Consider the following 14,858-nt stretch of genomic DNA (forward strand, 5'->3'; position numbering starts at 1 on the left):
GAGTTTCTGTGTATTCTAAAAAATTTCTTGCATTAAGCCATAATATAACAGAAAATATTAACAGTGAGAATACAGAAAATATATAGAAAGTGTTTAAGATTTATATATTTGTTTTTTTAAATAAATAATTAGTTCAAATGTGTTTCATTAATAAATGTCTCATTATCTCCCTATTTATTCTTCAAGTTCATTCAATCCTTCCTTTCTTTCTTACAAGCGTGAATTAAACAAACATATATTGGTAGCGGTATTAGATGGATGGGCGCAACAAGAAAAGCTAAAATTCAGAGTTGAAGTTGCTCGAACCAAAAAGTTGAATGATTGAAAGAAAAGTACGAGAATGTCTTTGAATCAGTACCACCTAAGATGAAAGAAAAGCAGCATCATTGAGTTGAATGATTGAAAGAAAAGTACGAGAATGTCTTTGAATCAGTACCACCTAAGATGAAAGAAAAGCAGCATCATTGAGATCAATCTTGGATAAGGTTTTAACTTATTAGTAGATTTAGATGTATTTTTCTTGCTGATATTCTCTATCTTATAAATTTTATTTTGTTCATTATTATTATTATTATTATTATTTAGCATATGGGATGTATTTACGATATATTCAACTAAAAGTACCACAAGCTAAGTTTGCCACAAAATTAAAGACAAATTAGAAAAAGCAAATGAGGGTTGTAGACTAATGGATTAGATTAAGCTATTGTCGAGAGTTTATATATTCTTAAAATTAGTCGGGATACTGTTCTCGGACACCTGATACCAATAAAAAAAGAGTTAGAATTTATATCTAATAAAAATATTATTAGAGGTAGATTTATTTTTCATTCCATTTTTAAATATGATGTACTCAGCAAAATCTTAATAGGATATAAGCCAAATTTTTCATTAAAATGGACAAGATCCACCTATTTGTTATGAGAAATAATATTTGTAGTTTTAAAGAGTGAAAATTGTGCATTCTCTTTAAAAAAATGAGTAAATATAAAATTTATATGAAAAAATTAATTTTTACTAGTTGATCTCATTTTTTATAAAGAGTATATGCGGAACTTATACATTTAGTATCTAGCATTACTCATTTTTTATTCATCATAGTTGATCTCTATTCATTTACATAACAACACACATTACTAACTCACTGCATAAAAGTTAAATTCTAATGCGAGACTCCTCGTTTGTTTATACGGATAAAATAAATTGAGATGAAATGAGACGAGATAAAAGTAGAAAATTGAATACATATTACTAGAATATTATTTTTGTTTTGAGATTTGAATAAATTGAATTATTTCTTATATTTTGTATAGGGATTTAAAAAATTATAATAATTAAATGAGATGAGATAAAATGATTTATGAAAGCAAATGAAAGCTAACCCTACATTTTGATCATATTATATAGGACTCGGAAGAGTGTGAAACCAATTTTTTGTTTAAGAAAATCTAAAAAAAAAAAAAAACTTTGTTCGAGAAAAGAAGAAAAAAAACATATTTGCCAAGCAAGCCCCCCAAAATATGGAATATGCACATCTGCCCAAATTGACCCACACATATATAGCCCATAACCTCTACATGTCCCTGAGTTTGTATGTACAGCATGAGTTTGGGGCCTAAGTCGAATGTCCACAGTTCTGTGCCTGAGACAGTAAAATCCTGAAGAAGAACAGCGAAATCAAGAAGGGGAAGGACAACAAGAAGAAGGAGGATAATATAGACGAGCCCAGATCAGATCAGATCAGATCCGACCCACATCCGCAGGTCCTCCTGGTACGTTCTCTGCGAATTAGGTTTTTGGTTCTTTATAGATTCATCGATTAGTCAAACTTTGTTTAGAAAGTCACATGGTTTCTTCGCTTGATTTTTTTTGTCCTGAACTTCTTGGCACTCAATTTCGCGGTTTACCATTCATTTTCCCTTGTAGCTGTTTTGCAATCCTAACTTGATTCCCCAAGATATTACAGACGCATACATGCAAGTGCGTGTATCTCTTCTAAACACGAACAATTATGAATTATGTTATTCTATTTGTTGTCTCGCTATACTTTCTTTCTTTCTTTCTTTTTTATTTTTTATGTTTTATTTTTTATTTTTTATATTGATGTTGTGTTGCTATACTTGATTATGATTCATTCTATATTTTTTTGATTTTTTGATAAGTAATGATTCATTCTATATTCACACGGAAAAGAATGCATGGTGTAAAAGAACCAGCATTTTTATTTTTGAAAAGAATGAAAAAAGCCTCAAGTTTTCAGCACGACCAACTTTTGTATTAATTGAAAAGGAAACGGTCTCTTAAAACGCATAAAACGTTTTGTCGCTAACTGATAGATGCATTGCCAAATGAAAAATGAGTGGCTCCGTATAGTTATAATGTAAAGACGACATGTCCATGTTCGACATTCTATGTTTGAAAGGTGCCATTTTGTGTGTTTCCTCATGATAAGCGGGGAAAAAAGATGGAAGGAAAGTTTCTCTTTTTTCTTTTTGATGAGCGGAAAGAAAATGTCCCTTCTCTGCTGCAGCTGTTGATTTCCAAATTGCGATGTATATGTGCTTCTTGCATTATCTCTCTTACTTATCCAATCATGTGTGGTGAAGTTACTTTACGCCAAATGTCATGCCTGTTTATCTAACATTTGTACTGGACGTCGTTTTTCAAGACTGGTAGCCTTCTGTGCATTACTTTGGACAATATTCATTTAGCTGATGGTTTCTACAATCAAGATCCTCCCCTGTTTTGTGTGTTAAGAGAATTGGAAGATGGGTGTTACTGAATTTGTGGAAAGGGTTTGATTTTGAGGATTCCAGTTATGAAAGAGGGGCCAAGGTCAAGTCATGGAAGTTATTGGTTCTTGGTTCATCATGGCATAACTGTTTCTGTTTGTGCATATATTACAGGAGAGGTTTTCATACTGCTCCTGAACCTTCTGAACAACCTTCAAGAGCCTTGTAGGGCCGTAACGCAGACGGGTATTGCTTGCGAGAAATGGATCCTGGTCGCTATGGTCTTCACCGAGGATGGGATAATAACAGCGTAATTGTGGTTTCCTCTTTAATAATCACCTATATGGGATGATAACACAAGAAATTATTAGGGCACATGTGATTGTCCATTTTTTTCCTGGCATCTCATCCCTTAAGAAAAATGAGAGAAAGCCGTGGGGCATTGAGGATATGGACTGGATTTGCCTAAGCTCGTACCATGATTGATTATTTGTGGCTGACATAGGTTATTCTCTTGAATTCACAGGCTCTGGAGGGTTATGGTGCGGTACATGAGCCAAACTTTCGGTGAGTGCTGAGTTGCTTATCATCATCACAGGGGTATTTTAGTATTCTTGGGTTTAAGTGTTGATGGAAATTATATGGATTGTGAAGCTGATGTTATAGCTTTATTGGTGTGTAGTTCGTTATTCTTTTGCAACCAAGCTTTATAATAATTTATTGTATTCAATTGTTTTATGTTTATTTTATTTGGTGTGCATTATATTACATTTTATCTTTTCTCTTGCCACCCATTTTACATTTGTTTGGCAGGGTTGGTGCTTCCTATGATGAAAGGAGGTTTTTAGATGAAAGATACTCAAGAGAAAATGTTTATCCGAGAAATGCCTTCCATCGTGAAGTATTGGACAGGGATAACTATCCACCACTACCTCCTCCTATTGGTCTTTGGCCACAATCAAGGAGGAGAAGTTATGAAGAGGAATATCCTCTTGATAGGGAATCTAGGCGGCATGAAAAATCATACATTAGTTCATACCATGAGATGGATACCTTTCGTGATCATGACATTGATACCATTCAAGAGTTTGATAAGTTTGGGGATGGGTATCACAATGTTGACAACTCTCGTGATCATGGATTTGGAAGGCCTGCTAGGTTCGAGGGACGCGATCGTGATGATTATGCTTATGATGATTATGATCGTAGGTCCCGTTTGTCCCATCAAAGCAGGGAGGACAGCCGTGATAGGGACTATGACCATGGTCGTCATAGTTATGATTCCGATTACGATAGAAGTAGTAGGAGAGATGGAAATTGGAGGCGGCGTGGATCCCGTGATAAGAGATGCCCTAGTCGGGAACGAGATCAAAGTCCACATAGAAGGCATGAGCGCTCCTGGTCTCGGGGGCATGATGATCTCCCTAGATCAAGGTCCCCTCAAGCACGAAGCCATAGTCGAACTCATCGCGAGGACAGCTACGATGATGATCGACATGAGAGGATGGATAAGCGAAGGGAGCGTGAAGAGAAGCGTCATCGCGAGCAATATTCTGTGGTATGCTTTAACTGTTTATTGTGTATTTTGCATGCAATGTAGTGTACCTCTGACTTTTAGCTTGCTAGATGGCTTCAATGAGAATCTTGTTTTATTGTAGGCCCCATCTGCCACTGTTGTTGTGAAGGGCCTGTCACAGAAGACGATTGAGGAAGATTTGTACCAGATCCTTGTAATATTTTAATGTTTTTGTTCTGTATTCTATTGTTTTCTTTCCATTTATTCTTTAATTAAAAGTCAATTTGTGGGACTATCAGGCTGAATGGGGACCCCTTCGTCATGTTCGTGTGATCAAAGAGCGAAACTCTGGGATCTCGCGTGGATTTGCTTTTATTGACTTCCCTTCTGTGGTACCTCTAACGTGTAACTTGCTTAATTTTTTATTCTTTCATTGAAAAGAATAGTGTACATTCCCAGTTATTGTTTTGGAACAGGGAGCAGCTCGTGCAATGATGGACAAGATTGGAGATGATGGTCTTGTTGTGGATGGAAGGAAGCTTTTTTTTGAGTATAGGTATTTTTTTCTTCTACAACCATTTTTCAGTTCTTAACACACTATCTGATAAGATTGGATTCTGTAGTCTTCCATGCTTGTTGTCGATAACATAAAATCTTTTATGCTTAATCAATCGTTACATCACTTGCGAAAAATACTTCCTGTGTGAATGGGTTATGCCTATTTTCTTGTCAATAAAATCTCTTGTTACTTATAAAAAAAAACTTGTGAAAAGTGGTTCAATGTTTTTTTTTATAAGTAAAAATATTATATATATCAATAGAAGTAACCAAGTACATTGGACGTATACAAGAAAATACTTAGCCCATACTAGAGAGCTCCTAATGACCCAAGAAGCCCATGAAAAACTATCTAAAATACACCAAGCCCGAATTGGAATAGAACACACCTCCCCAACCCCAACTCCTTGTTTCCTGTAAGACTAATACTCCACCCGAAGCTCCATCTACCAGAACGTCTTCATAATGCCCTCCCTTTAATCTTCCCTCGACTTTAGCTACCACCCTTAGCGTCGTAGTTGATTGCCCAAGAAAGACGTTTTAACTCTCTGCTTTTCTTAAAACTTGATTTGGTTTCAAGCGAGTGGTTCGCCTTAATTGCAGTGAGTGGTGCTTTAAATTGGTCCTCACATCCTCCATGTGAAAGCCCCACGATATGTTGAATCTCGTTAACCTTATGTAGAACCCAATCCGATGGTGAACTTGCTATATTATTTATCGGAGGAAGAGAAACCAGGGGAACAACATTATCCCTAGACACAGTACCCAATTGCACTCCTGACCCTAGACATTCCTCCTCACAAGGCACCAACGACAAACCCATAATTCCCTCCCCGCCATATCCTGCATAGAAATCCCGAACCTCCTCAACAGCTATATGGTTGCTGTCCATTGTTGCTATCACCATTAAAGGTTCCTCCTCACCATCGATGAGGACATTGCTTGAAGGTGCTTTACCCCCCGACAATTCTTTCTGTGCCACTTTGTTAGACCCTATTGCTCCCTTACATAGAACATGTAGGGGTAGGGGAAGCACTACCTTCTGTTACCCCATTTTCATCTTCTAAAAGAGGCTCGTCTATTTCTTCCAAAGTACTCAAGACCCTGGAATGACCCCTCCATCTTCAACTGAAAGTGAACCCTGTAAAAAAGTACAAATCCCATTTGTAATTGGTGACTGAGGGCAGTTAGACGACAAGCTACCGATGTCTTAAGTGACACCAGCTTGAACAGTGATATCGGCGTCCAACGACCCTATCTATGATGCCGTCGAAACTCTTTTCTGGTGCACTTGAGGCCTCCAAACCTGTAGGATCTACCCCCGCCCCCTGGTCCGTTTTCGACCCACCACCCAAACCCACGACTAGGTCCAGCCCCTTATCCATTTTAATCATGAGATCTCTCACATACTCCATAACTTCCGTCAATTGAGCTTTGATAGCCTACAAGACCTCTTCCACTTCTCCCAATGTCAACTGATAGCCTTTGTCTCCTACAAGTGCCTTACCCTTACCTTCCGCTTTGGAGCTATTCTCGGCTGGACTAGCTGCCAGTGACCTCAACACCGGGGCATAAGAGGCACCTTTGACCGAGGAAGGCCTTCCCGTTGTCTTTCCATCAACAAACTCCATTTTGTTTGCATGCTTCAGAATAGCGACTTTGGACCCTGTAACGCTTTGAATGGATTGCAGAAAACCTTTTCCATCCAATGCCATTTGCGCCTTTCGGAACCTCCAACAAACCTTTTCTCCTTCCATTGTGGAATTATGAGAGTTGCAGAAAGCTGCCTCTTACATTAATATGATGTTGAATGATGAGAAATCCATTACCCATCCTTAGCTCCCTGACAAATCCTTTATGACAATTGAGTTCTAAACAATCATTTATCCCCTTAGTGACCCACGAAGCTGTTGTCCCACCTAGACACATGAACTTAGCCATCATTTTACTATGTTTAGAGATGCGAAAACTATTTCCTCCCTCTTTCGTAAAAACGAAAGTTTTTATTCCACCTTTAACCACCTCTCACCTTCCATCTGAGACGAATCCACGTCGCATGTCGTCATCGTCTGATCCCAAATCACAATATCATCTCCCAGGATCATTTCACTTTGTCATCTCAAGGAAAAAGATGTTATACGAAAATAAAATGCAGATCGAAATAGGTACTACACCAGATCTGCATCAACGAAAATAAAATGCAGAACAAAATCCCGGTCGCCGGAGGGGGACCGACGTCGGAGGGCCCTCAAAATCCCGTCGAACTTGTATGTGGCGGTGGCAGAGGCATAGGTTCGATGGTCTATGTCGCCTCCGAGAAAGATAGAGAGAGAACCTTGCGAAAGTCCAGGTCGTCGGAGGGAGGACCGACGTTGGACAGCCCTCAACGAAGTCGTCGGGGCTCGTCGGCCTTGTCTGTGACAGTGGTGAGGTGGTGTCACTCGTCGGTCTAGGGTGGGTGAAAGGTGGCGGCGGGTTTGGGTGCCTTAGGGTTTTCTCTCTCCATAAGTGGTTCAATGTTAATACCATAGTATTAGTTTATCTAAAAAAAATCAGTCTGGAGCTCAGACTAGATGAAGTTTAATTTTACCGTGGCCATTATGGTTACCATGTACTTGGGCTATGCCTAGTCCTCATCAATAAAATTCTTATTTACTTATCAAATAATTATGGCTAGTTGAATACTTTCCATCAATAGTGCATCTATTGTGATCAAAGTGCTACTGACTATGTCTGGAATGCATGCAAATCCTTTGGTTCATTTTTTGCTGCAAGTGTACTGGGTGAACTGTGTTTTGTTGCAGTAGTAAGCCAACCGGTGGGGCTGGACAATTTGGTCAAGAGAATGCTTTGAAATCAGGCCACTTTAACCATAGAAGCATTACGGTACCATCTGATTGGATGTGCAACTCTTGTGGCTGTGTCAATTTTGCTCGGCGAACGTCTTGCTTCCAGGTTTGCTTCAGGAAGAATAAAGAACCTTTTTATTAAAAAAATCAGCTTTAGATGTAGGTGAGAAGACTTGCATTTCATTTTTCAGGAGATGGATCAGCTATCCGTTATTCTCTGATGATATATTCTTTTGGGTGTTTTATGTTTATTTTATTTATTTACTTCTACCGAAGGCGCCCCCATATGGACGCTGAGGACTAGTTTTTCAGCTTTATCATGTTGATGTTTCATGTGTTCTACCTGGTGGTTCACTGGACCTAATCAGTGATTTAGTGTTATTAAGTTCTACCGGACAGAACTGATACATGAGGCATGAATTAATGATAAAATGTTCAAAATGGAGGCTTGGATGTTTCAAATTTCTATTTAAATTATCTTGGTTGTTTATTTTCTTCTGTTTGCTGCAGTGTAACGAGCCACGTACAGATGATGCTCTCCCAGCAGATATTGCTTTATCAAATCCAGCACCCATAGGAAAGAAAGGATTGGAGGCAGGTTAGCATTTATTGTTGCTTTGAGCTTCTTCTTCTTCTTCTTCTTCTTTTTTTTTTCCCTGTACTGCAATGTTTGACCGGATGTATTGGTATGTCTTCAGGTCCTACTCATGTTTTGGTTGTTCGAGGATTGGATGAAAATGCTGACGAGGAAATGCTTCGTTATGAATTTTCCAAACATGCTCCAATTAAGGTACCAAAATGTTGAGTACATAGTTCAAAGTTTCTGCTTACTGTATATGTTTTCAAGAAGAAGGTTGCATCCCCCATCCCCTTGACTCGCTCCAATCAAGATTTTGTGTATAAATTCTATTGATCTTAATTTGCAGGACCTTCGTCTTGTCAGAGACAAATTTACTCATGTCTCAAGGGATTTGCATTCGTACATTTTCATTCGGTATGGTCATTTGATTAAACTTTTCCGCTTGCCCTTGAGTTATGTTCTAAGTGTGGTTTTCTCATACATATTATGGAGTAATGGTAAACATGCATATGCTATTAAAATCAGAGAAAATATAAATGTTTGGTAGGCTTGTGACTAGTTTTGCTAGGTGTTACTCTTGTATATGTCCCATGTACTTGGGCTATGTCTATTTCTCATCAATAAAATTATTATTTACTGGTAAAATAATTCTGAAAACCCACCATGTGTTTTGAACCTGTCTGAAGATGGGGTTAGGTTGCAAAGGAGGAAAAGAAAAGGGGCCTTGCGATTACTTAAATTGAATGATGGAACCGCTGTTTAATTTTTTTGTGGTTCAAGTTTATTAGTAATTGCCTTTTTTTTTTCTCTCTCCTTTTTTAATCTCTCTAATGTTAATATAATACTGGTACTTAGAATATGCAATTTTTTTTTGTGTAACACATACTTTAACATGAGTACTGCCTGCAAACAAGCAGGCCTTGATCAAACCAAAATCTGTTCAGAGCAACAACAAAAAAAAGGTCATATTTTTGTTGAATATAAAGGTGGATGAAATGGTATTTTCATTGAAATCTATGACAAGTCAGATGGAAACACTATCTGAATGTTTCTTTGTGTGTTGTGTCCTGCATATGGAAAAGCTAGGAAGAAATTTTTTCTGAATTAATGTTTCTTACTTGCAAAAAAAAATCTGAATTAGCCTTTGTTAGTGATAGAATCTTCCATCAAGTTCCCTTTCGAGGCTGATAAAATTAACTCAGTCATGATGCTGTGCCTTGTGAAGGTCTCTTTGCTGGTGTAAAGTTGTGGGAAACTTCCGTCTAGGTCCTTGGGTTGAATTTTAGTTTTTAATCTTTCATTACAAATGGACTCTGGGCAATCCATCCCCTAAAGACTTGTGGAAACTGTTGTTAATTCTGGCCCCCCTACAAAAAAATGAAAGAATATTTCTAAGATGTTATTCTCTATAGGGGAAGAAAGACGGTTAGTTGCCTAAAACAATGGTGTCAACTAGAACCGCTGGTATGACTTATTGTAGGTAGAGGATGCAACCAAAGCTCTTGAAGCAACGAATGGAATGACACTTGAAAAAAATGGGCAGATCTTGAGGGTTGCATATGCAAAAAGCATCCTCGGTCCAGGATCAGGCACATCAGGACCTTCCCAATCAAGCAGCCTTGCTGCTGCCGCAATTGAGGCAGCAACATTTGCTCAACAGGTGCTTATTTATACGTGAATGCATATGTGCACTCTGTACTTTTCCTTTTACAGTATCTATTTGTTACTTGATTTTACCTATTTTGAACTTTGTGTGGGATCTTTAGAATTTCAACACTAGGTTTAGGGTTCATGTTAAGTTCTTGAAGACTTCTTATATAGGGTTTGATAAATAAGGACTTACCAATGGTTAGATAATTAAAATGATCGAATTCTAAAGGTAAATGGGTATTAAAACAGAGAATTGAAGGATAAAAAAAGAAAGATAAACACTAGGCAATCACTCTCGGTTTCCTAAGCGATCATTCTTGAGAAGTAGAAGGCAATACTCAAGCTTTAGGAAAGCTGATGAAGTTTGTGAACTTGTTCTTTGAATTGACTAATTTGGCTATTGCTAAACCTTTTCCAACATGGACTGGGATTCCTAACTAAAACAGAAAAGTATTCTAAAAAAGCACTCCTAAACTGAGTTGAAAACTACAAAATAAACCGAGGATGTTCCCAACACAAAAAATAGAGCCACGAGCTTATGTTACAGCTCATATAGATTACGCCTGAAATAATTGAACTTTAGAGAATCTAAGAAAGCTAAACTGGTGCCTATCTAACCGCCTGGAATTTAAAGCTAAGACTCCTGCTGCTGGCAGTCTCTGACTGTAAAAACCTAACATAATCTTTCTATAGCATTTGGCTTAGGCATATTGCAGCATATGGACTTGATGCTTGTGCTTTTTTTGTTCTTATTTTTACTTATCCCTTCCTTTTTTTTGGTGTTATCATTTTTTTTATAGGTAGATGTTTGGTGTTATAAATACCAATGTTATCTATCATTTTCGGCTCAATTATACAATTGAATAGAAAGAATTCCTCCATGTGGCTCATAATCAGCCTGTAACTCTAGATGCTTTTTTTTTTTTTTAATCACATATATTATTGTACTTTTTAGTTGCTTCTGGCTCTGTAGTCTTGAATCATTTATTTGGTCATTGCATTCTTATGCTCCTTTCTTGTGGCTTTTCAGTATGATGCTGTTGGATGGGCACCAAAAGAGTATAACCCAGATGACAAACAACCAGCCAGCAGGCAGGAACAAAGTGATGGGGACGTTCAAGTTCAAAATGACAGTTCAGCTCCACAAGCTGGATTTGTATGGGATGAGGCATCTGGTTATTACTATGATGCTGCTTCTGGGTTTTACTATGATGGAAACACAGGTTTACATCTTTTCTAACTGCATTTTTTAAATAAGCAATCTAGTATTTTATTAAAAAATCCAAAGGGGAACATGTGACATGTAAAGAGGAATGGCTAATTAGATATAGAAAAAGATTCTTACTGTTTGAAACTTTATGAGTCTGAATTTTTTTGCATTTTTTTTATAAGTAAAAATATTATATATATATTAATATCGATAAGAGTAACCAAGTACACTGGATGTATACAAGAAACACCTAGCCCATATTAGAGATCCCTAATGACCAATAAGCACGTGAAAATTAGAAATCTATCCAAAATACACCAAGCCCGAATGGGAACAGAACACATATCCCCAACCCCAACCCCTTGTTTCTATTAAGACTACTACTCCACCCGAAACTCCCTCTACGAGGACGGCTTCATAATGCCCTCCCTTTAGTCTTCCCTCTACTTGAACTACCTTCCTTAGTGTCGTAGTTAATTGCCCAAGAAAGATGCTTTAACTCCCTGCTTTTCTTAAATCTTGATGTTTCAAGCGAGTGGCCCGCCTCAATCGCAGTGAGTGGTGCCGTAAATTGGTTGTCACATCCTTCATATGAAATCCTCACACACTGCTGAATTTCATTAACCTTATGCAAAACCCAATTCAATGATCAACCGCTATATTGTTTATCGGAGGAAGAGATACAAGGGGAACAACATTTTTCCCAGACACAGCTCCCAATTACACTCCCGACCCTAAACATTCCTCCTCACAAGGCACCAATGACAAACCCATATCTCCCCAGACACAGCTTCCAACTGCACTCCCGACCTTCCTTTCAACTGGACAATATAGCTGTTTTGCATTTATTGTAGCAAAGATTGAAAAAATGTCCTACATTGCTCAGGAAGGAGGTCTTGCCCTTTGTAATAAATTTCAAGGGGCTTCAATTGTAGCATTAATTTGTCTTCTTGGAGTATGCGCCCAAATGTGGCTTGGGCCTTATTTGGGTCGTTATACAACTAGTGGTCATTGAGATGTTATATGTGTTGTAAGGATGAAACCACGGTTGGAATTGTCTATGTCGTCACTTATGAACTTCTTTCCATCAACCTCCAAATGCCTCCGTGTCCAACCTCAGCAGCGTCTGGTTACCTGTGGTTTCTATTGGCTGGTATACTGGATCATCGATATCTCCATGTTTCTACATGTATGCTAAGAATATGAATTTTAGTTTGAATCACCTCTCTTCGAAATTGCATTTTGGAATCTGACCTTCATGTTCTATGCAGGTCTCTATTATGATGGTAACAGTGGAATTTGGTATACATATGACCAACAAACTCATCAGTACATCCCTTGCACTGATCAGAATGACAACAAAACATCTGGTGACCAATCTGAGCCCCCAAGGCATCAGATGGTTCCAGTAATAGACAAGTGGTTATCTCTGCACCAGCTACTACGTCAGTTGAGAAGACTGCCTCATTGCCAGATGCAGTACAGGCTGCAGCAACAGCAGCAATAGCTGCAGAGAAGAAAGAGAAAGAGAAATCAAAAGAGATAAAACTTGCTTCAAGGAGCAGTATTCTGGCAAATAAGAAGAAAATGAATAATGTATTGTCTCTCTGGAAGCAGAGGAGTCATGAAGGGCAAGCAACTCGTGTGGCTCTTGATGAGAGTCAACTATCTGGGTCAGCTGATGACAGATCCTTTTCTGTTGGACAGTCCACAAAAAGCAAGTTTAAGGCTGATCCATCGTCCATAAAAGATAATTCCGTGTCCAGTTCAGGAGCTTCCAACACTGCTTCCGCAGCCCAGGCTGTTGGTTTGGATTCTCCAGTCAAGCCTAGACCTGTGAGTAACAGCTTAGGGGGGACTGTGATGGGGGTCATTAGGGGTTCTGGAAGAGCTACAGTTAGATCAGAATCTACGTATTCAGGATCATCTGGTGGTGTTTCCTCTTCAACTGTTGCTACAAGTGCTAGTGGTTTTCCTTTATCAACAAATGCAGATACTTCTACAGCTGTAACTCCATTTAAAACGGATGCATCTGCATTGGGTACCTATGCACCACCTGCGGCTATTGGGGGTGGCAAGAGGAGGTTTTCTGAAATGCCACTCAATCCAGCTTCTACATGTAAGGAGCAACCTCAAACTACCTATAGGGATCGTGCAGCTGAGCGAAGGAGCTTGTATGGATCATCTTCTGTTGGAGAGGATTTATCTGACTTGGGATTTGGTGATTCAAGTAAGCTTTGGTCAACAGTTTGTGCCTTTGATCCTTTCTTATGTGATCATATTATTATTATATATGTTTGTGATATTTGTAGCACTGGCTCTGGGACATTTGCCAATGATTGTTTTATTTTCCAGTTTATTTATCCAAGTTTATGATTCATCGCTTCTCTATCTCTTGATATTTGTATCGACTTCTGAGAAATCCCATCTCTTTACTGTTGGTGAACATCCAAGATCGAGATATTGCATCAAGGAAGGGTTCAATGGATTCAATGCCTTTTCCCCCGGTGTTGGTGGAGGACGTGTATTCGGAGATGCTAATGTTAATAGTTATGAGGTCATTACTGCAGACAAAGCAATTGATGAAAGCAATGTGGGTAACAGGATGCTCCGCAGCATGGGCTGGCATGAAGGCTCGGTATCATTTCCTTCTTTGCACTTCACAGTAGTTACAAAATGTTGATCTAGTGGTTCTATATAACTGAAATGTGCTCTTCATACTTGAATGAATTGCAACTAAACAGTTCCTCATTCTCCCTGTTGGTAAAGCACTAGAATTTTATTTGTTCTTTTTTCAAATAAGGGATTCAGTTTATTGTTATAAAATGCAGTTTGATGTAGACATACTTTTAAAAAGTGCGGTTTGAGGCAGACATATCATACCCTTTTGTCTTCCATGTATTAAACATCTTTTTACTCTGATTACTATCCTTTTTTTCCCACTTTGCCGTTTGTTACTCCTGGTTTTGTGTAGGACGTGGTGTCTTGTTACTTGTTTATAACTTTGACGCCTCAAAATGTGATAGCACCAGTGGCCGCTTGGTCTTTGGAGCAGGATTCAAACATTTTACACACTGGGGACACTGTTTTTCTTGTTTTGGTAATGTTTCTGGTGTGCAGGGATTAGGGAAGGATGGAAGTGGAATGGTAGAGCCAGTCCAGGCGCAAGCCGTGGAAAGTAGAGCAGGACTTGGGAGTCAGCAGAAGCAGGTTGATCCTAGCCTTGAGGTGCAGGCTGGAGATAGTTACAAAACCCTACTTCATAAGAAGGCACTTGCCAGGTTTCGGGAGATGTCGTAGATAGATAGATGTGGGGCAATTGAAGCTGCTCCTGGTTTGCAGGGAACTGACCAAAAAAAAGGTGAGGGAAGGTAGTGTCAAGACCTTGAAAAACTGGTAGTAGAAAATGTAGTGTGCATTGTAGAGAGGCGATTTGGTCGTGCAGTATTGGTTGAAGGTGTGTCTTGACTCATTTTCTATTGTCTATTGTAAAAACTAGCTTTTCAAGCCTTGAAAAGTTCTAGTATCATTGAAAGCTTTGAAAATTTGATTACTCTTTGTTTTCCGGGGTCTTTTAAGCAAAAACGGTAGAACGTACTGTTCCATCAATGAAGATTTTGGTGCTCTGATCGTGGTAGTGCCTGACCTATTTGGACACTTGAGAGGTATTATTTCCTCAAGGCAAATGGAGTCATTTCATTACCCCGATTTCAGTCCAATAATTAATCAAACTAGATGGAAATTTGGTTAGACATATATAACG

At 38.5% G+C, this 14,858-nt stretch overlaps 1 protein-coding gene across 1 annotated transcript; it reads left to right on the forward strand.

The window, feature by feature from the left end:
* The first annotated feature begins 1,569 nt into the window (after positions 1–1,569).
* Positions 1,570–14,648, forward strand: LOC121248152 (SUPPRESSOR OF ABI3-5-like). The gene is given in 19 exon segments (XM_041146531.1): positions 1,570–1,772; positions 2,907–3,042; positions 3,259–3,299; positions 3,546–4,290; positions 4,391–4,462; positions 4,548–4,640; positions 4,725–4,804; positions 7,614–7,761; positions 8,166–8,253; positions 8,354–8,445; positions 8,582–8,618; positions 8,621–8,649; positions 9,716–9,895; positions 10,916–11,108; positions 12,367–12,488; positions 12,491–13,325; positions 13,550–13,600; positions 13,603–13,733; positions 14,216–14,648. Coding segments are annotated over 18 exon segments (3,165 nt in total). The 5' UTR covers positions 1,570–1,772; positions 2,907–2,994; the 3' UTR covers positions 14,396–14,648.
* The last annotated feature ends 210 nt before the right edge of the window (positions 14,649–14,858 follow it).

The sequence above is a fragment of the Juglans microcarpa x Juglans regia genome, chromosome 2D (assembly GCF_004785595.1).
Source record: "Juglans microcarpa x Juglans regia isolate MS1-56 chromosome 2D, Jm3101_v1.0, whole genome shotgun sequence".
Taxonomy (NCBI): Eukaryota; Viridiplantae; Streptophyta; class Magnoliopsida; order Fagales; family Juglandaceae; genus Juglans; species Juglans microcarpa x Juglans regia.